At 38.6% G+C, this 20,967-nt stretch overlaps 1 protein-coding gene across 2 annotated transcripts in view; it reads right to left on the bottom strand.

Moving 5' to 3' along the window:
- Positions 1 to 163: 163 nt before the first annotated feature.
- The window catches only part of SLC39A9 (solute carrier family 39 member 9), a 44,203-nt gene continuing 23,399 nt past the window's right edge, over positions 164 to 20,967 (bottom strand). The window contains exons 3-9 of one of the 2 annotated variants that reach the window (XM_077909760.1): positions 15,746 to 15,943; positions 7,687 to 7,755; positions 6,542 to 6,627; positions 5,873 to 6,007; positions 4,027 to 4,128; positions 3,118 to 3,241; positions 164 to 2,731 (exon numbers count right to left, since the gene is read on the bottom strand). In XM_077909760.1, coding sequence (XP_077765886.1) covers positions 2,712 to 2,731; positions 3,118 to 3,241; positions 4,027 to 4,128; positions 5,873 to 6,007; positions 6,542 to 6,627; positions 7,687 to 7,755; positions 15,746 to 15,943 — 734 coding nt within the window. In that variant the 3' untranslated portion in view covers positions 164 to 2,711. Of the gene's footprint in view, positions 3,242 to 4,026; positions 4,129 to 5,872; positions 6,008 to 6,541; positions 6,628 to 7,686; positions 7,756 to 15,745; positions 15,944 to 20,967 lie in introns of both variants that reach the window. The other variant, XM_077909759.1, reaches the window with a different exon arrangement.

Raw genomic sequence — 20,967 nt, 5'->3', positions numbered from 1 at the left:
TTCACCTCCCATACCTCCTTCCCTAAAGGATCTGCACAGAGTGGGTACATCTTTCCCATGCCCTGGAAAGCTTTTCATTACCTATTGTGATGTTCAAATATGGGTCAAGTCTAGCTGTTAGAAAGAAAAAGTGGACTGCTAAGAGATTAATGAGCCACTCACATAAGGTATGCACTAATAAAAATTTAATATCATAAAACAAATCAGAAAACAGCAAAAAAAATTTTTTTTAACCATTCACAATTAATGTGGAAAGACAAAATTATAAGGCAGCCATCCATGGAATGATTTCATGTTTACAAAGGATCCAGAAAAGGGGACATTTAAAATCACTGTTCAAGCTACTGAACCAGGGGAACTGCAGTTTTATCCCATGAGACTTCCAACTTGCTAGAAATGCTATCAGAAAAAAAGATCAAAGCCAAATTCCTTGCGTTAGGCTGAGCATATCTGGAGAACTCCCAATGGTTGTCTAGTCCTTTCCTACAAGTCACAATTTTCCCTCAAGTCTCCTGGGGTGAATCTAGATGTCTCAGGTAAAAGGAGGGGGGCTCCATCATTGATAGCATCTCCAATAGTGCTCTTGGGATCATTGTTTTGAGTAGAGATTTTCTAATGCAAGGATAGTTCTCCTGTAGATCACCTTCCACTGTAGCAGTTTTAGAAGAATCTGGCCAATATTTTCAAGCTCCCAAGGGGCACAGGGGCCCTATAGACAAGAGCATTTTCTAAGGGCTTGTGTTGTTGGTAGACAGCTCCCTGTTTAGTACCTAGCTACCACAGGTCTGAGGGGTATAATACTCCAAAGCTGGTGTGTCCCCCTAGTTCTAATCCTTGAAAAAGAGAAAAACCAAGGCAGGGACACAAGTAGGCTGATAAAAAACATAATTTCATTGCCTACTCTCTACCAAGAACTGACCCCTCAAAATGACCATCTTTGACCTTTCTCTAATGATTCAAAATATAGAACAGGGCTGACTCAACTGTTTTGAATAGGGAAAAAAGGTGACAGGGGAAGAGAAAACACATAGCCTTTGTAGATGGCAACTGTTTCCAACCATCTATACTCCACGGTGCAGAGCCTGTGCCTAAAACAAATCTAACTACAGCGTGTACAGGAAAGCCACAAGACCTAGAACAGCGCTGCTTCGGGGAAATGGGGTCTGATATGCAATTGGCTGGAGAAAAAGGGAGGGGAGTGGACCAGTAGTGTTTTTCACCTTCATTTGCCAGAGTGTGTTCGGAATCTGAAGAAATCTGTCCCTACCAAGGAAATCGGAGTCAAATTGTAATAAAGACTAGCTCAGGCTATGAGGAAGGAAGGGCCATGCTCTTCATCATCAGCTGCATCTCTTTGGTAGCCAGTAATTCCATCTGTAATCACAGCAGCAAGTTAGGAATTGCCAATGCTGCCCAATGTGTGAGAGCATTAAGGCATCTCCATCTAAGGAGGCAGAAGATACAAGAGGAAAACAGAACTGAAATGTGCCAGTAACTGGCAACTGCTGTGCCCTCTGCTGGGACACTGCCCGCCATGGGCAAGTTCTTCCTGCAATAAAGAAGGCCTCTGTCATGCTGCTCGGCCCCTTGCTGCCTGAAGCTGCATTTGAGCCCTCTAAGGTTAGTATGGCTATTTCTGCCCACTGACCAGGAGAGAAAGGAGTTCCTGAGGCAGAAACTTTAAAAACTGGGAAAGCCTGTAGCTTCTGAGAGCTGAGAGGCCTTACAAGGTTCACCTGTCAATGCGAGGTCCAGAGGGGAAGGTGAATTTGGAAATTTGATGGTTCAATCCTCCTCACCAGAGTGCAAGCCCAGCGGCCCCAACCCCCAGCAAGATATTCTAGACAAACTTTTAATAATGGCAAGGCACTGCTGAAACAGGCTTTGGCCGGCAGAACAAATTTCTCACTGTTGCACACAACAGTATGAGAGAAAGTGCTGCTACGCACACCAAACCAGACACTAGGATGTACTGTTTATTTAACAAAGTACATTTCCAGGGAGAATCAAGGCAACCAACCATGACATCTTAAAGGATCAGACAAAGCCCCGTGATTCCTCAGAGTTGTTATCAGGAAAGTCACTTAGACTTTCCAGACTGTACCTTTGTTGGTTTTAATATCATATGCAATGGTTGCCAGCCACTATACAAAACCAGATCCTATTTATGCTACTTTGGTCTACAGCCAGCAGAGGGCTCGCAAGTTCTATTTCCATAGCTGCTGACCCAGTGACAAATCTAGGAAGGAAATAAAGAAATTAAAGGCATGCTGGCATATACGCTATATAAAACATTTTACGAACTCCTAAACCCACTGCCCTGAAGAAAATAGTCTTGGTTCCCTCTTTATATAATGTTTTGAAATGGTACAGAAAATCAAAATAAATTAATGACAGTATTATACACTTAGTTGATAACACAAAGTTTACAGGGATTTTGGCAAATATGGAAAAATCATCCCAGTTTGTTAAACACTTTTACTATCTCAACTGTTCAAATGACCAGAATATTAGTGATTGTGTCATCTCACATATGAGGAAGTGATATTTTAAGGGCTTAACAAAGTTGCATTTGACACAAAGGTAACTTCATTGAAGGAATAAAGAACAGAGACAATGTTATCTTCATCATCACAGTTCAAGAAGTGGTTGTCCTGATGAGAATTCAGTTCACACAGATACTAACATCACCACCAGCAGTAAGCAGCAAATTATAGATAAGGAGGAGGGGCTGGGGGAGGGAAGACAGGAGGAGAGCATGGAAAAGATGAAGAGACAAGAGACATGATTTCAATAAGCTTTAAATCAAGAGGCAAACACTTCCCACTTGTCATACATCTTGACTTTCTTCACTGGTACAGGGATTTATATGACACTGGCCTAGCACTCCCCAAGGGACACCAAGGATTTGCCAGAGGGACTGCTAGTCTGCTAAGATAAATACTTAAAAAGAAAAATAGGGACAACATAGGTTTTGGTAATCTTACTTTTAAAAAGATTACTACAAAGATGTCAGTTACTATCCAAATTCACTTAAAATTAAAACCCTTTCATTTCAAAAGACACTTTGGGATCTGACTGTTCTTGAAAGGAAAGCCTGAGTGGGCCTGAACCTACCAGAACTTGGCTCCTCTGCATTGGAGGCAGGTACTCTGCAAAGGAGAACTTGAGAAGAAATACTAGTCGCCTCCTTCGACGCTAGTCCATCTCTGCTGCTCCATTTGATGGAATGGCAGGCTCTCTTTAAAGAGGCAGATGTGAAAGGAGGTGTTAAGTCTCTCCAGACATCCTCTTGTCAATGGACAGTTCTCAGTAAAAAGTCAGCTTTTCATGCGTCTTGCTGTCATTTTCCTGACTCTTGTCCCAAATAAACTACAATTACCTTTAGCATCTAAGACAGTGGGCATTATGACCTTTATCAAGGCATGTGGCATAGATGCTAAAGCACCAGTCTGACACGGTGAGGACCATGTTAAAAATCAATGGATAAAGTAAGTGGCAGCGCCTCTAAACTAAGAAAGAGATTTAGCTTAATTACAGAACACTGTACTTTCATAATTACTATTTCATGGTGAGTTCATGAAGTTCTCCACTTTTCCTTAAAATGAAATTCCACCTTCCCTGAGAATAGGGTTAAGAGAAACATCAAAACTCAAAATGCCTAGGGCCCTTTAAAAAAACAACACAACGGAATGTCTATATCCAGTCGCAGTGTGTTGTTTCTACTCTAAAAGCTTTCCATTTCTCCAGGTTTGAATCTCACCTCCCTCTGGACTCTAGGAATACAGGTGGAGACGGGCAAAGTGAGACAAGAGACTGAGGAAGTGAGCAGCTATCACGTGCTGGCTGTTCTCATGGGACGGCAAAGAGCTGTGGCCTGAGGCCAGAACCCGACGTTTAATGCTGGTGTCCTACTGACAGGATGAGTGGGATGAGGCAACCCAGAACCAGGGCGGCCACCTCTAGGCGGCTGAGGCCCCTCCCGCCATTGGAATCGGGTTTGTGGCTGTGCCCCATTCCGCCCACCTCAGGGAGGACATGTACTGTGGCAACATAAAGAAATGTCCCAGCAGAGAAAAGCATGGCCACTCCAGTGGCATTGACCTCTGAAAGGGCTTCTTTACTGCTCTGTGAAGAGAGAGACAGGGAGAGAAAGAAGAAAAATTAAGTAAAATTCAGGGTCAAGAAGAAATCCTGATTTAAAAAGAAAAACAACAGTATTCACAACTGGTGCAACAGGGACATCTTGAGATCAGAGCAATTTTGTTATTGATGAGAAGCTTCCAAATAAGAGTTTAAAGACTGTACATTGATGATGTACACAATTGCTTTTTCAAACAAATTTCAAGTCTGGTTAAACAGATCTGGCATGTATTATTCTTACAATGGAATCAACAGCATTATTAATGCAGGTATTAAATTTTGTACATTCATTCATTTATTCTACTAATATTTAACGAACATCCCTATACATATATCAGGCTCTAGGCTGGTGCTTGAGATACAGTGGTAATCAAGTTGCAGCATTAGTTTCTAATCTAATCAAGATTAGAAACATCTTCTAAACTAATCTTGACACAATTAACTTTACCTTTTTCTATTAAAAAAGTGGACCTATGGACTATGACAATTAAAAATTTAAAAAGAGAACACACTACAATGTAACAGGTAACCCCATACCTCCAGAATTATACCTTCTTATCAGAAGTTCTAAAGACTTGCACTGGTCAGTGAAGTGATAAAGAGGATAATTATATACTGCTTATGGACTGAAAGAAGAAAAGGCTCTTCAAATGATCAGAGGGGGTTTTTATAACACCTCATTTGTTAGTAATCCAGATCAATAAACCTGATTAACAGGAACTTAATCATCTTTTAACCATCTCATTTCTCATATGTTCTTTTTGATACGAGTTTTACTCTATCAGCTACGAATGGAATGACACTTAGAAGAATCAATGACCCTGACAGAGAGTATAGGGGAAAGCAGTTCATATACACTAGCCCTGAGTCAGTTTGGTTCTCAGATTTTTCTCTTGTTGCTAATCAGTTCACACTGAAGTACAGCAGGGAGGTCCTGCAGCCCCAGGGGACAGAACTGGAAGGTAGGGAAAGATCCAGCGTGAACAGGGAAGAATGCCCAGGCTTGGAACTGACAAGTGACACAAGTTACTTCAGGACTGACGTTATGCTCAGTGCAATGATAAAGAATTGGAGGGACGCCTGGGTGGCTCAGTGGTTGAGTGACAGTCTTTCAGCTCAGGGCATGATCCCGGGGTCCTGGGATCAAGTCCTACCTTGGGCTCCCCGCATGGAGCCTATTTCTCCTCCCTCTGCCTATGTCTCTGCCTCTCTCTCTCTCTGTGTCTCTCTGAATAAATAAAATCTTAAAAAAAACACACACACAACTGGATATTTTATATGTGGTGATAGGAGAACAAAGACATCCCTCTACTCCCTACTCTTCTCAAAGCTGCTGTTTGCCTGTCCCTCACACTTCATGTGCCTGCATTAAATGAATTAAATACATAACATTAAATATGTACTGTTGTGACTTCTATATCTGTCAAACAAAACCAGTGTCTGGTTAGGCTTGAGTTATGCTATTTACAGATCATTTGTCTGTGCAAATGTTTTCAGAACTGATGGAAAAGAAATTTTCAAATTAATTGAATAGGAAAATGTTCAAAATTTATGAAGAGAATGCCTTGCAATTAAGATTTTTACCTTGTACTGGCTTTTACTCCTAATTTCATCTTTAGTTTGAGGGGGTAACTTAATTGACAAATTCAACATAAGAGACCGTAAGTTCTGATAAGTCACAAAAGAATTAGATACTTGTCTAGATAAGCTATGAATGAATCAGACTTACCTTACTTAGTCCTAAGTATGTCACCATGGACATAACTGGTGCTGCCAGTGCAAAAACCAGTAAGTGTTTTCTGATTCTATTCCGTTCTAGGCCAGCATGCATTAAGAAGGAAACTAGTCCAAAAGCAGCTGGTGCCTGGAAAAGAAAAATTATTCCTGATTACTCTTAAAAGTATGGATCACTGCTGTATTATGAAGTACATGTCATTTGACTGAATTCTCATAAAAAAAAACCAGGCATGGTACACCAAAATTGAGTTCTGCCTTTTAGGAATTAATGTTCTAAGCTAAGAAAATATCCTACACTTCTGTGTGTGTGTGTGTGTGTGTGTGTGTTTCTTAGTAGTAAAAGAGAAATAGTCAAGAAAAGATTATAAGAAAGCAAAAATATTTATGAACAAAAATTAAATACAGAAATATTTAAAATACAGAAATCTGTAGAGAATTTAAGAGTTTGTATATATGACCATAAAAAAGTCCCTTCAAGTGAAAGTTTAAGAAAATAGTAGCAAAAAATCCTAGCTATGAATAGAGCTAGTCAACTGTCTGAAATGAATGGCAATTAAGAAAACTAAAACATTTTCCCATTCCAAAAAAATGTTAATGACCAAAGAGAAATTTTAATTATGAATATATTCAATATCAAATCTTTCACTAAAGTTCTGCTTACCTTATGTAGCATTATTGCCACAAACACAATTAATTGGACGCTAGTCTGTGAAGTAGAGGCTGCTGCTCCTAAGGCAACACCGTCCGCTAAATTTGGAAAAAATAAAACATAAGACACTATGACAACAACAACTATAATAGTGTAGTTTTGTGTGTGGGCTTTAGAGTCAGGTAGAGCTGCATGTGACTGTGTTACGGTTCCTTAACCTTTTCTGAACCTTAGCCATCTTATCTCTAAAATGGACTCAAGGAAGTATATATATTCCTAGGATTTTCATGAAGGCTAAATGAGGTAACACATGTAAACAGCTTAGCACCTGGCCCCAAATATTCAGTATGTCAGCTCTTATAACAGAAATTGCAAAGACTGCAAAGTAAGCATCTCTGTATCTTGTAGGAAAAACATAAATATTGTACATAGATGGTTAATACTTAAGCAAGTATTGGCTGGCTAAATGAATTTTTGTCAGATAAGCATGTTATATTTGAAGGGTCCAGGTGACAGTGTGCCATCTTCCACGTGCCTTTGTCAGTCTCAGACTCCTACTACAGGGACTGGTCTTCAGTTGTGACTCTAAGGCATGCCCAGTCAGCGATGCCGTGCCTTCTGCATTCTACAGCCCACCTCCACCTCACTGGTATATACTGAGCAAAACAAGGCTATTCAGTACAAAAATGTCAAAGCTCTTTTCTAGATGAGGCTCTAGGGCAGAGGTCAGCATATTTTTTTCTTGAGGGCCAGACAGGAAATACTTCAGGTTTTGCAAATCATTTGCTCCCTTACAGTCACTGCATTCTGCCATTACCGTGCAAAGGCAGCCATAGATAATATGTAAACAAATGGGCATGATTGTGTTCCAAAAACTCTTTATTTACAGGTGATGGAATTTGAATTTCATATAATTTTCCTGTGCCACAAAATATTTTTCCTCTATTAAAAAAATAGAAAACCTGTTGTTAGCTTGCAAATCCCTGACACTGAGTACACCTCCTGGGCTTGTACTTGTGTTGGAGGACTTCACTGAGCAACCTTCAACCCGAGGGCCAGCCCAAGAGGACTTCACGGGGACGCTCCCTGGGATGTACACGCTAAGCCTCCCACACTGAGCCAGGAGAGAAGGGGGTCTCATGGCCTTCCAATCCTACCTGCAGCATGGACGACCAGACCCAGTGTGGTGGTGATTTTGGAATTGCTGGGCCTTGCTGTTTCTGGATCTGAAGTAAAAATAAGTAAGTCAGCTATGAAGCAATGTGAAATAGAAACTGTTAGAACACTGACCAGGAGGTGGAAGAGTTCTTTGAAAGCTGTTAGATTATATTTTCCTCAAGACTATTTTTTCTTTTTGGCTTCAAATACTTAGAAGTTTCCTCTGTCCTGAAAGGTGGGCAGGAACCCTTCATTTGCCCCAGCCTTCCCTGAACAGATAATATGTAACCCTTACCTGCCTCAAGGGCACCCCTTACCCCTCCAGCTCTCCCTAGAAAGTGTTCTGTGGCCCTTCAGTGCTTCTCTGCAGACCGATCTCACCACCACTGCCTACCTGCCCCTCTTCGCCAGCCTCCTGCAACTTTCTCTTTATTTCAACACCAAAATGTCTGTCATGTTTGCCCTTCTCTATTTTATTGCCACCATCCTAACCTAAAGTTGCATCAACCTGAGCCTGAATGAGCAACAGGCTCCCAGCTGGTCTTCTGCTCTCATTTCTCCCTAATCCTACTCATATATATATATCCTTGTTGGATTTATCTCTGAATCATCCCACTCTTCTGACATGCCACTTATCTACTGCTTTTCAGATTCAGCCCAAACTGCTCTATTAAGTGGGTTCTTAAGATCTTTATCAACTGGTATCATCTTATTTCTCACTATTCAGCCCAGTTAAACCACTTGTTTTTTTTTTTTTTAAACACCTTCTAATGAAACATTCTCATTGTCCTTTCCCCAAATCTCTCATCCTTAATTCTTGGCATGAACTTAAACTTCTCAGCTCATCAATTTGAAACCTAGCCACTGTTCAAAGACTAATTCTAGGACCACTTCCCTCAAAAAAGAATTAAAGATTAATTCCAGCTCAAAAGGGCCCCCCTTGCTTAGAAACCAAGAGCTTTATGTGCAGACTCGACATGCTACTTCAAAGCTTTTCCTACATCACCACCTGAGATATATACAATTGTTTTCACTCAAATAGGTCTTATAGCTCCAGATTGACTGTAAACTACATAAAAGTGAATTTTCCATTTCTTTTCCACATGTCTTACAGAATGTAGCACAGTACTGGACACCCAATAGCTGCTTTAAAAATCCTTATTGGGGATCCCTGGGTGGCGCAGCGGTTTGGCGCCTGCCTTTGGCCCAGGGCGCGATCCTGGAGACTCGGGATCGAATCCCACGTCGGGCTCCTGGTGCATGGAGCCTGCTTCTCCCTCTGCCTGTGTCTCTGCCTCTCTCTCTCTCTCTCTCTATGTGACTATCATAAATAAATAAAATTTAAAAAAATATTTAAAAATCCTTATTGGATAGGGGAAAAAACATTTCTCTGTATCATGAATATTTCTACTATAACAGAAAATTTACAAGCAAGTAGTAATGTCCAAACAATGTAAAATTAAAAGATGGGGACATCAAAATGCCAGAGGAAATGACAGATGGACATTAGTCAAATAAATTCCAAGGGATTTAATCTTCTGGGAAACCCAGCACACAGAAGGAATGGTTTACACTGGAAAAAACATATACAAATAACATGTTATCTTTGTACTAAAAGTAATCTCCTAAGACACTGCAAGGAACAGAAGCTAAAGCCCCTAATTGGTTGGAGACAATAAATATTTCAATGCCACCCCAAACTGTTAAGAATATCATATTATATTGTGTGACAAGCTTGTTCTGACTTTTTTTTTAATAGTCTTGTGGTCTAGCTTTAAATAGCTTCTTAAAAAAAAATTAGAGGTTTTAAAACCGAAACACAGTTTTTATAAATCTATAGGAAAAGGCTGTACTTCAGCATAAATTTAATAAATGAATTTTTACTGATATTTAATAATATATAAAACCCTGTAGATAATAGGTAAAACCAGATTATCAGATACATGAAAATGAGCAAAAATAGTGACTTCAGAGATAAAACAAGAGGAAGAATAAAGGAATACATGCTATTTTTAATTCTTTGTATAGGATTATAGGGCTCTAATGCACCTTTAAATGAATTTAAAAATTGAAACCGACAAGAATCAAAAAAATGTCATAGAGGTCACCGTGAGGAACTGTGTAATGCAGCTGGAATCAGATACTATCCCACCAGAGGGTGCTTCTCATTTGCTATTTGTTAAAAGCACACGAATAAAACCATTTACTCCTAAATCAATTTATCAATACATGTAAGGCTGCTAAAATAAAGGGTATAGGGAAAAATACTGAAAAGAAATAGTATATGCATGGAGATTAACAACAACAACAACAAATCCTTAGACTGAAAAGGTTAATTAAATTAAGTTCAATGAATTTTGAGGGAAAAAACCCCATTTACTTGGAAATCATTTCAAATCTTTCAAAAAATCTTTGAAATAATAATTTGAAAAAATCTTTCAAATCTTCAAAAAAGTTTCAAGAATGTTCAAAAAACATTCACTACTTTCTCAGAATTACCTAATATCTAACATTTGACCCCATTTGCTTCATTGTCTGCGCTCATACTTTCTCCACCCACTCACACAACACATACACACATACACACACACACACATATTTTTTTTCTGTACCATTTCAAACTAAGTTGCATGTATCACACCTCTTTACCCCCATATATTTAAAAATGTACTTCTTAAGAGAAAGGATACTTTCTTATATAATCACAGTACAGTTATTAACTTAGTAAATTTAATATTGATACTTTTCTTTCTAATCTCTCTTGCATATTCTAATTTTGTTAACTGCCTACGAAAGTCTTTCAGAGCATTTTTCCTCCCAGGAAGGATCCTGTCTGGGATCATATATGCACTTAGTTGTATCTCTTTAATCACCTTAAATCTGGAGCATTTTCTCTTTGACTTTTACGACATTGATTATCTTTGAAGAATAAATGTTCCTTTCTGAACCTTTCTTGTTTTTAAATAGAATGATCCCTTCCTTTTGGGTTTGTCTGATGTGGCCTTAGATCACACATTCTTAGATGGAATACTACACAGGTGCTGCTTCTCAAGGTATCATGACTAGAGGCACAGAATGTACACCTATCTGCCGTCTGCTAGTAGAGTGAATTTTGGATTATATCCTGGACATTGTGAATGTTATCTTGTGGATACTCTGGATTCTATTATAGGCCTCCAAAGAGTGTCGATCTTGTGTTTTGCTTTAAGTCACTTCGTTTGGCTTAAATTGCCATGTCTGTCTTTTGGGCAGCTGCTCAAATCCCAGTTCAGTTCTTTCATCTTTAGCAGAGTCTGCCCGTAAAAGAATTGTTCAGGGCTCAGCCAGACTTGGGTTGAATTTATACATAAAATCTGAGGCTGTTTCTCTGTCTCTCTCCTTTCTAAGGTTCTCCCCTCACTTTCTAGTGGCTGTAGTTACCCTGACCTCTGTCCTAGTTCCTTAGGCCAGAGAGACCTAGTTTTCGGAGTTTTAGCTACCCCACTGGGCTCTAATTGCTTAAAAGGAGTAAAAACAGAAACTCACTCTATTCCAAGGGATAACTCCCCTCCAGAATCTTCCTGCTTTAGGTTACTCTGGTGACTTTAGGTAGTAGTTTTTAAAAATTTGCCCAGAGTTTATAATTATCTGTGAGGAGGCTGGTCTGATAGGTACTTCTTTTCCCACTCCGAAAACAGACACCAATGACATCAACTTCAATCAAGTCAAGGTACTATTGTATTTCTTCATTTTGTTACTCCTTTTCCCTTGCAACTAATAAACAAATCAAAATTTACCCCCTAGATTTAACATTCGTTGATGATTCAGGCCTGAGTCAATTTTTACTATGAAGCTTGCAAAACTGATTTCCTGCCGGTGTCTTGCCACGCTTATAAGCTGGCGTTCAGCAATCCACAGTAAGCAAGTGTTCTCCTTCCTCCTCTCTCTCATATGGGTGTGCTCAGGGCTTCCCGTTTTTTCAATGGTTTATGCTTCGTTACTGTTCGTAATTAATTATTTTGGCGCTCAAACTGTCTTAGGTCTGGCCAGTAGGAACCCCTTCAAGTTTGTTCTGTACTCTGTAACAAGTTTTCATTTCCTTCCTTCCTTCCTAGGTTTTTTTTTTTTTTTTTTTTTTGAGCACTAGATGTTCCAAGCTCATTTTGTACTTACCCTGCCCCTGTCCTCGAATCAGCCATTTCTCTGAAGAGCCCTGGTATGCTCATTGCTAGTGGGGTGTCTTTACTTCTAGGCCCTCTCTGCAGACAGAGCTAGGACATACATACATGTATACATAAACACACACGTATATATGTACACATATACACACATATACACATATACATTTTAGAAATAATGAGTCCAATAGCTCCAATTTCAGTCCATCCCTATAGGGCTTCTTTCTTGCCTTCCCCCATTCCATATTTGTACATCCCCTCTTCCACAGTGAAAACTGGTTCCACCAACAGCAACACACTTACTCAGATGAGAGTAACACCTCCTCAATCCTAGAATACACCTAGAACAGTTTCAGAATTGTTTTCACCTGTGCCATCACAAAAAGCAAAAGCCTACTAAAAAGAGTTTGGTAATTGTTTTTGCTTCTCCAACTCCATTCAAAACTAAAAATACATAGTCAAATACTATATTCATAAGTCACCTGAATGAGTTTTTAAAAAAATCCCTTTCAGTGTGATTGTATTATTCATTTGAATTACAGTTCACCTGCTTCAGCTGGCTTCCCCTAACCTGTTGATTTCATTTTATTTTTTGAATATGGAAAATATCAGCAGGTTGCCAAAAGTCAAAACTTTATCCAAGATGCACACCCAGCAAAAAGCCATGCCCTCCTGAAACTCTTCTACCCTACTCTATCCTGGCCCCAACTCTTATAGGTAACTCTTGTCTAGTTGAGCTTTCATGTTCCCTTTTTGTAAAAATAAGCAGACATATGTGTTTTATTCCCCCTCTTTCTTACACAAAATGCAGTATATGATATATACTAATTTATATTTCAGTTTTCCCCACTTAAAAATATCCGCTAGAAATCTCTCCCTATCCAGAGATCTGACACCTCATTTCTTTTCCTAACAACCCAGAACTCCATTATATGCACACATCACATTTCATTCAACCAATTTCCATGACTGGGCATTTAAATGGTTTTACAGTGATAAATAATGCTGCACCGAATAATCTTGTGCGTGTGTATTTTCATATTGGAGCTGCATTATCAGAATAAATTCCTAGAAGTGGGATTTGGGGGTTAAAGGGAAAATACAAAGGTGGTTTTGTCTGATATGGCCAAATTCCCCTCTGCAGGGGCTATATAATTAATTTTGTATTCCCACAGCAATAGATGAGGGTGTGTTTCACTGTAACTTTGAAAACAAAGTGTATTGTCAAGCTTTTGAATTTTTGCTTAACAGGTGAGATATGGCATCTCAGCAGTTTTGATTTGCATTCTTAAGTGAAATTGAACATCTCTTCATATGTTTAAGGACCATTTTAATTATCTTTTTATTAACTATCTGTTCATGTTTTTTGCCTGCTTTTCCACAGATTGTTTTGTAGGCCATAGATTCTTAACCTGGGGTCTATGGAGGTGGAATATAGGAGGTACCTATGACCCTAACTTGGAAAAAAACCCACATTTTAATTTTTACTAACCTCTAAATGAAATCCATCATTTCCTTTGATTATGAATATAGATCATAAACTACAAACACTGGCACTACCTATACTTTACTGCTAGTAGGAATCAGATGATTTCATTTTATTTTACAGTTGTAGACATCTTTGTATCATTGCTCTCACTCATCACTACTTTAAGGGTATATAAACTGGCATCACATCACACTGCATGATTATGGTCTTTGTAGATGCTCATATGACAAAGCTGGGCAACTGTCAGGCAACTTTGTACCTACAGTCATTCAGCCACTAAATAGCAAAAGTCATGGAATCTCTCACTGGGGAACCAAGACATCTATGCAGTCTCTAGTAGTTCCTATCTGCAAAGTTCTCTGCCAGTGGTTTCTTTTTTTTTTTTTTTTTAAGATTTTATTTATTTATTCATGAGAGACAGAGAGAGAGAGGCAGAGACATAGGCAGAAGGAGAAGCAGGGTCCATGCAAGGAGCCCAATGTGGGACTCAATCCCGGGACTCCGAGATCATGCCCTGAGCCGAAGGCAGATGCTCAACCGCTGAGCCACCCAGGCATCCCTCTGCCAGTGTATTTGAAAAGAGGTATCTATAAACCCTATATCACCAAACCCTAGGAGTCTGATGCACCTCTTCCAAATTTATTCTATCATGGTGGCATTAAAGTGTATCATGGATCAGAATCTCTTTTTTATTTAATATAAACCATATCAAAGATGATGTTGACCTAGCCAAAGTTGAATTCATTGATCTTTTTTTAAAAATTTATTTAAATTCATTTAACATACTGTGTATTATTAGTTTCAGGGGTAGAATTTAGTGATTCATCAAATGCATATAACACCCAGTGTTCATGCCACCCAGTGCCCTCCTTAATGCCTATCATCCTGTTAATCCTTCCCCCCACCCTGTCCCCTCTAGTGACCCTTAGTTTGTTTCCTATGGTCAAAAGACTTATGGTTTGCCTCCCTCTTGGCTTTTTATGTTATTTTCCTACCCTTCCCCTATGTTCATCTGCTTTGTTTCTTTTTTTTTTTTTTTTAAGATTTATTTATTCATTCAGAGAGAGCGAGAGAGAGGCCGAGACACAGGCAGAGGGAGAAGCAGGCTCCATGCAGGGAGCCCGATGTGGGACTCGATCCCAGGTCTCCAGGATCACACCCCGGCTGCAGGCGGCGCTAAACCACTGCGCCACCGGGGCTGCCCTGCTTTGTTTCTTAATGAATTCATAGATCTTGGGCAGCCCCGGTGGCGCAGCGGTTTAGCGCCGCCTGCAGCCTGGGGTGTGATCCTGGAGACCCGGGATCGAGTCCCACATCGGGCTCCCTGCATGGAGCCTGCTTCTCCCTCTGCCTGTGTCTCTGCCTCTCTGCCTGCCTCTCTCTCTCTCTCTCTCTCTCTCTGCCTCTGAATAAATTAAAAAAAAAGAAAAAATGAATTCATTGATCTTAAGACAAAAAAAGTTACTATATTTGGGGGCACCTGGCTGGCTCAGTTGGTAGAGCATGCAATTCTTAATCTTGGGGTCATGGGTGTGAGCCCCATGTTGGGGGTAGAGTTTACTCTTAATAAATAAATAAATAAATAAATAAATAAATAAATAAATAAATAAATAAATAAATAATTTTAAAAAGGTTTTTAAGTTACTATGCCTGGAGTTAAATCTAAAGTCTTAGAGAACTGCAGTTGTAGTTGAGGAAGTATATCTTTCCTTGGAAAGCAAGCTATGAATGTGTTTAAGTATATTTTTAAGAAAATATCTTTGTGAATCAGGAATTTCTATACTTGTAGCCATTAAAACAAAAAAACCAATCAATTGGATGTTTAATTTGACACTGTTGCCTTGTTGAAGCCCATCCCACAATTTAATATTTTTCACTAAGCTAAACAATAAAAACTGTCATGCTGATGTCCTAAAAATAAAATTTAACTCCACCTTGCGTATGAGTTAAATATATTATCTAGTTAATTAAATCAATAAAGAAGATATACATTACTGTATCACAAATTGATTTCAATGTTTTGGAACTATATTACAATATAATTGGGTTTTCTCTGTAATCCTATGCGTTATGGTTTACATATAAAAATATGATTCCAATTAAAAGTCCACAGACTTCAGAATGCCCAGGGCTCCATGGCACAAAAAAGGTTAAGAATTTCTGCCCTAGACTACCAACCAAATGAGATAGCTCTAAGGTAAGTATGATAATAACCCAACAAGCACTCTCTTGTGCAACATGTCACAACTCACCAGCTCCCTCAACTAAATAAAATGTTCACTAGAACCCAAGAAAGGTTAAGAGTTTTTGGCATTAAATAAGGCCTTTGATGCCTACTGAATTATTCAATCAGCTGTTACTTTCTAAACTGTAAATTTACTGCATTACCCAGAAAGCCCTGGAGCCACTTACCATCAGTAGAATGCACATGGGAGCTGCCAATCTGGTCTACCAGCAACATGAAAACGAAGCCCAGCACAAGGGAAACGCCAATGTAGGCATGCAGCTGTGTGTGGTCATGGCTGTGCTCATGTTCATGGGCAACTGGTATTTCTGCTGCTTTGTCTGATGCAATCACATTCTGTGTTTCACTCACTTGGTGGTGTTTACCTAGAGCAGAAAGAACCATGAAGAGAAAATGTTTTCTTCCCTGAAACATTTTCATATAGAGGCTTCCATTCTTCTGTATTTCAAGCTCTACTTATATTACTGCAAAGACATCTACTTCCTATACTACAATCCAGCCAATCATAAACTTCTTTTGGCATGCAGATCTTTTTTTTTTTTTTTTTCTTATATATTTGACAGAGACAGGGCACAAAAAAGGGGAGCAGCAGAGGGAGCTGCAGAAGGAGAGGGGGAAGCAGGCTCCTCACTGAGCAGGGAGCCTGATGCAAGGCTAGATCCCAGGTCCTGGGATCATGACCTGAGCTGAAGGCAGACACTTAACCAACTGAGCCACCCAGGTACAGATCTTTTAACTGCCTACTGTTCTGAAAACCTCAAGTGAAAGCAAATCACCACGCAAGAAAGCAGTCATATTCCCAAGTGATATCATCCTCAGATCCTCCTTTCTGGCTGAGAAATTCATGCCAATATCATCAGAAATTATAGTGAGTTTTATTCTGATGAAGATAGGTGAGTGAAGAGCAGTAGTAATGAAAATATTTTAACCAAATTCATCTAGTTTTACATCTAGGTTGATATAGGAACTGCAAATAAACAAACTGAGTATAAAACTTTAAGCTTTAAAAAATATCAGTAGGGGGAGTGCCTGGGTGGCTCAGATGGTTAACCATCTGCCTTTGGCTAAGGTCACTGATCTCTGTCCGGGTCCTGTGATAGACCACCCTGCCCCCACCTCCTGGCTCAGCAAGGAGTCTTCCTTCTCCCTCTGCCTCTCCTTTCTGCTCCTGCACTCACTCTCTCTCTTAAATGAATAAAATCTTTAAAAAAAAAATCAATCTATCTATCTATCTATCTATCTATCTATCTATCTATCTATCTATCAGGCAGGAGGCAATCACTAACTAGAAGCCAAAAGGGCAGAGCAGTTTAAGGGACACAGCCTTCTAAATTCAGTTCTAGAAATACAATTGCCAGGATACTCCAAATTACAGGCAATGATATTTGGCCAAATAATACTTTGTTTATATTCACATATAACACAAAGCATAAATGCTTTAGGCCAGAATCCTGATCTTTGCTGTGTTTAATGAAGAGTGGCTAACATATTAGACATTTCTTATTTATAATTAGATTAAACATTTTTATCTTTGATCAAAGAAATTACATAAGCTTGTTGTGCTATTTTAGACCCTGCCTTAATTCTTTAAAAGATATTTTTAAGGGACACAGAGCACATGCCATGTGAAAAAAATTTTAAAAATCTATATATTCTTCTAATTGCTGACAGATTTTTTTGGTTTGTTTTCTTTTTTTTTTTTTGTGGTTTGTTTTCATAACCATTTTCTTTTTTAAACTTTTAAAAAATGTGATAAAATATACATAAAATCTACTTACCATCTTAACCATTTTTAAGTGTAGAGTTTGATAGCATTAAATACATTCATACTGTCCTGCAACCATCATCATCACCTATCTTCAGAACTTTTTCATCATCCCAAAAGAACCTGGAGAGTTTGTTTTTTAACCTGGAGAGTGATTTCATCTACTTGTTTTTGAATTAAATGTTAAATCTCTCTTTAAAAAAAACTTTATTGGGATCCCTGGGTGGCGCAGTGGTTTGGCGCCTGTCTTTGGCCCAGGGTGCAATCCTGGAGACCCGGGATCGAATCCCACGTCAGGCTCCCCGTGCATGGAGCCTGTTTCTCCCTCTGCCTATGTCTCTGCCTCTCTCTCTCTCTCTCTCTGTGTGTGACTATCATAAATAAATTAAAAAAAAAAAAACTTTATTGAAGTATAATTAACATTCGATAAGACACAATGAATTTTCACAATGCAAAAATTCTAGTAACTATCACCAAGGAAAAGATACAGAATATTTTAAAATCCCAGAAAAGTTCTCTTATGTTCCTCTGAAGTCAATATATCACTCCTGGTCTCAAGCAAGGACTGGTGTGCTTTTTTGTCCCCAGAAAGTTTTTTTTTCCCCTAAGATTTCATATAAATAGAATCATACAATACATAACTTTCTTGTGTAAGGATTCTTTTGCTTATAGCCTGATGTTTCGATATTTATCTATGCTTTGCAGGTATCAGTTGTTTGTTCCTCTTTTTTGATGAATAATGTTCCACTGCATGGACATATCACAATTTGTTTACCTATTCACCTACTGATGGACATTTGGGTTATTTCCGATTTTGGTCTATTATAAATAAAGCTGCTGTGAGCATTCAGGTACAAGTCTTTCTGTGAATACATGTTTTCTTTTTCCTTGGGTACATATGTATGCCTATAATTGATGGATTGTGTGTAGGTTTAACTATAAAAAACTGTTTTCCACAGTGGTTATACCATATTACACATCCAACAACAGGTATGAGAGTACTAGTTGCTCTATATCATTGTCAACATTTGATACTGCAAGGCTTTAAAACTTTAACCATTTTACACACATGATCACGTCATCTAATTTTACTTCTTTCCAATCTTTATGCCTTTCTTTCTTTTTCTGGCTAGGATCCCAAATACAATGTTAGCATCAGTGGTTGAGAGGAGATGGTCTTGCTTTGCTCTAACTGCTATAGATGTCTTAGCCATAGGGTTTCCATATACTCTTTCTCAGTAAGAAAGTTCTTTCCTAGTTTGCTGTAATTTTTGTTATAAGGTACAGTTTAATTTTGTCAAATGCTTTTCTGTACCTGTTAAGGATGATCAAATGGTTTTTCTACTTTATTCCATTAATATAATAAACTGATTTTTGAATATTACTCCAACCCCTACTTTGTATTCCTGGGATAAACTCCAATTGATGAAGATGTGTTATTCTTTTTCTATATTGCTGGATTCAATTTGCTACATTTGATAAAAGACTGTTCAAGAGGGATATCTGCCTGTATGTAACCCTTTTCCTGTAACATCTCTAAGTCACACTGGTATCTTAAAATGAGATGGAGTATTTCTCCAAGAGATAGAAAAGACCTCCTACAGCCTAGACATTTCCATTTTATTTAAACAAAGTCTATGACTATCAACAGTTTTTCTGATGTTAATGTTAAATAGTATTTCTAAGTTACTAAATGAGATCTATGACCTTTTTTGAAATTTTTAAGACCATGACCTAGAGTAAAAATAAATTTTATATATATGAAAAACTAAATACAAAGCTTCACAAAACAGTGAAGCTTATAATGATTACAATGCACTTTTCCATTTCTTTCTCTTTCCCTCTTTCTTTGTCTCTCCACCAGGCTCTTTTTAAATACTGGTCCCAAGTCCAACTCACTAAATTTATTTAAAGGCCCACTGAGTTGCTACCTTCGGTTTGAAAACACTACTGTAGGTGTAAAGATTCAGGGGGGAAATGGATGATTTTGGAATAAGGGGCATCTTCTGGAAACTAGAAGTCTGGTCTGAAGTGGTCAACTGAAGAGAGGTGAATGCTAGGTTGTAGGCACCCACTTGGTTTCATACACAAAATAAATCGTTAGCAGCAAGTATGTTACAAAGAACTGACTAAAAGCTCAGAGATGAAAAATAATTTTTAAAGATTTATTTATTTATTTTCAGATTTTGCTTTTATTTATTCATAAGAGACACACACAGAGTGAGAGAGAGAGAGAGAGACAGGCAGAGACACAGGCAGAGGGAGAAGCAGGCTCCACACAGGGAGCCCGATGTGGGACTTGATCCCGGGTCTCCAGGATCACACCCTGGACTGATGGCTGCGCTAAACTGCTAAGCCACCCGGGCTGCCCGAGATGAAAAATAATTAAGTTTGAAAACTACAGTCCAAGAATCTTGAGTTAGTAATGTTGGACAATGAAAATGCAGCCTCATGGTAACAAGACTGTATTAAGTTTGTGAAAATCACTGAGCTGTACCCTGCCAATATGTGTATTTTCTTTGTGCTTTTTCATATGTAATATTTAGTAAAAATTAATAAACTCAAAATGTAGTATTCTGGTGCCCAATACTGAGATGGCTACACCCATCATTTTTCAAATAGGTCTTCTTTGTGAGCTGAGGGTCTGAGTTTAGCATGGCCCCAACAATGTGAAATAAATGAACTAAGACATCTGATTTTCTCTAAAGACAAGGCAATTTGGGGGTTTCCATTTTAATATATAAAACCATGATTTAATTCTTCATATTTATAGATGTTAAGAAGCTGCCCATGTGGGATGTCTGGCTGGCTCAGTCAGTGGAGCATGAGACTCTTGATCTGGTTGCCCCACAATAGGTGTAGAGATTACTTAAAAATAAAATCTTAAAAAAAAAAAAAAAAAAAAAAAAAAAGCTACCCATGTAAAGTAAATCACAGAATTTTGGTAGCTACAATTTCCAATATTATTTAGAAAGATGCTATTGGAGAGTATATGAATGATTGCATTTCATAAAGTACCTACTTAACAGTTAACTGGGCTCCCATCTCTCTCTCTGCCTATACTTTGCATGAGTTAATGAATCCACAGGCCCTCCATGCGGCTGCTTCTGGGGATAACATCTTGTCTCTAAAGACTCAGCTCCTAAGTCCCCTCTTCCTTGAGATTCTTGTATCCTCTTCTCCTCATACATTCACAGCAACTGCACACTGCATGTCTGTCTACTACAGGTCTTACACCTTACTATATCATAATTCAGACATCAGTAAATTACAGTACAGGGCTGGTGCCTATTTTTGTAAATAAAAATTGCATTGGAACACAGCCACGTTCATTTGTTCACAGATTATCTATGGCTGCTTTTATGTTATGACACCAAGGTTGAATAATGCAACAGAAACCATATGGCCCACAAAGCCTAAAATATTTGCTATCTGGCCCTTTCAGAAAAAGCAAGCCAACCCCTGCTGTCATTGATTGCTATTCATTTTGCACTAGCTGTGAATTCTTGAAGGCTGGAGATATATCTTAGATCTCTGAAATGCTAAAAATGAATAGAGGTCCAGAAATCTAGCAAATACTCGACAAATAAATGTTAAAGGCAAAAAACGACCTTTGCTTCTATA

This window comes from Canis aureus, chromosome 9 (assembly GCF_053574225.1).
Source record: "Canis aureus isolate CA01 chromosome 9, VMU_Caureus_v.1.0, whole genome shotgun sequence".
NCBI lineage: Eukaryota > Metazoa > Chordata > Mammalia > Carnivora > Canidae > Canis > Canis aureus.
The sequence above is the reverse complement of the archived record's forward strand: the minus strand, read 5'-3'. Positions and strand labels throughout refer to the sequence as shown.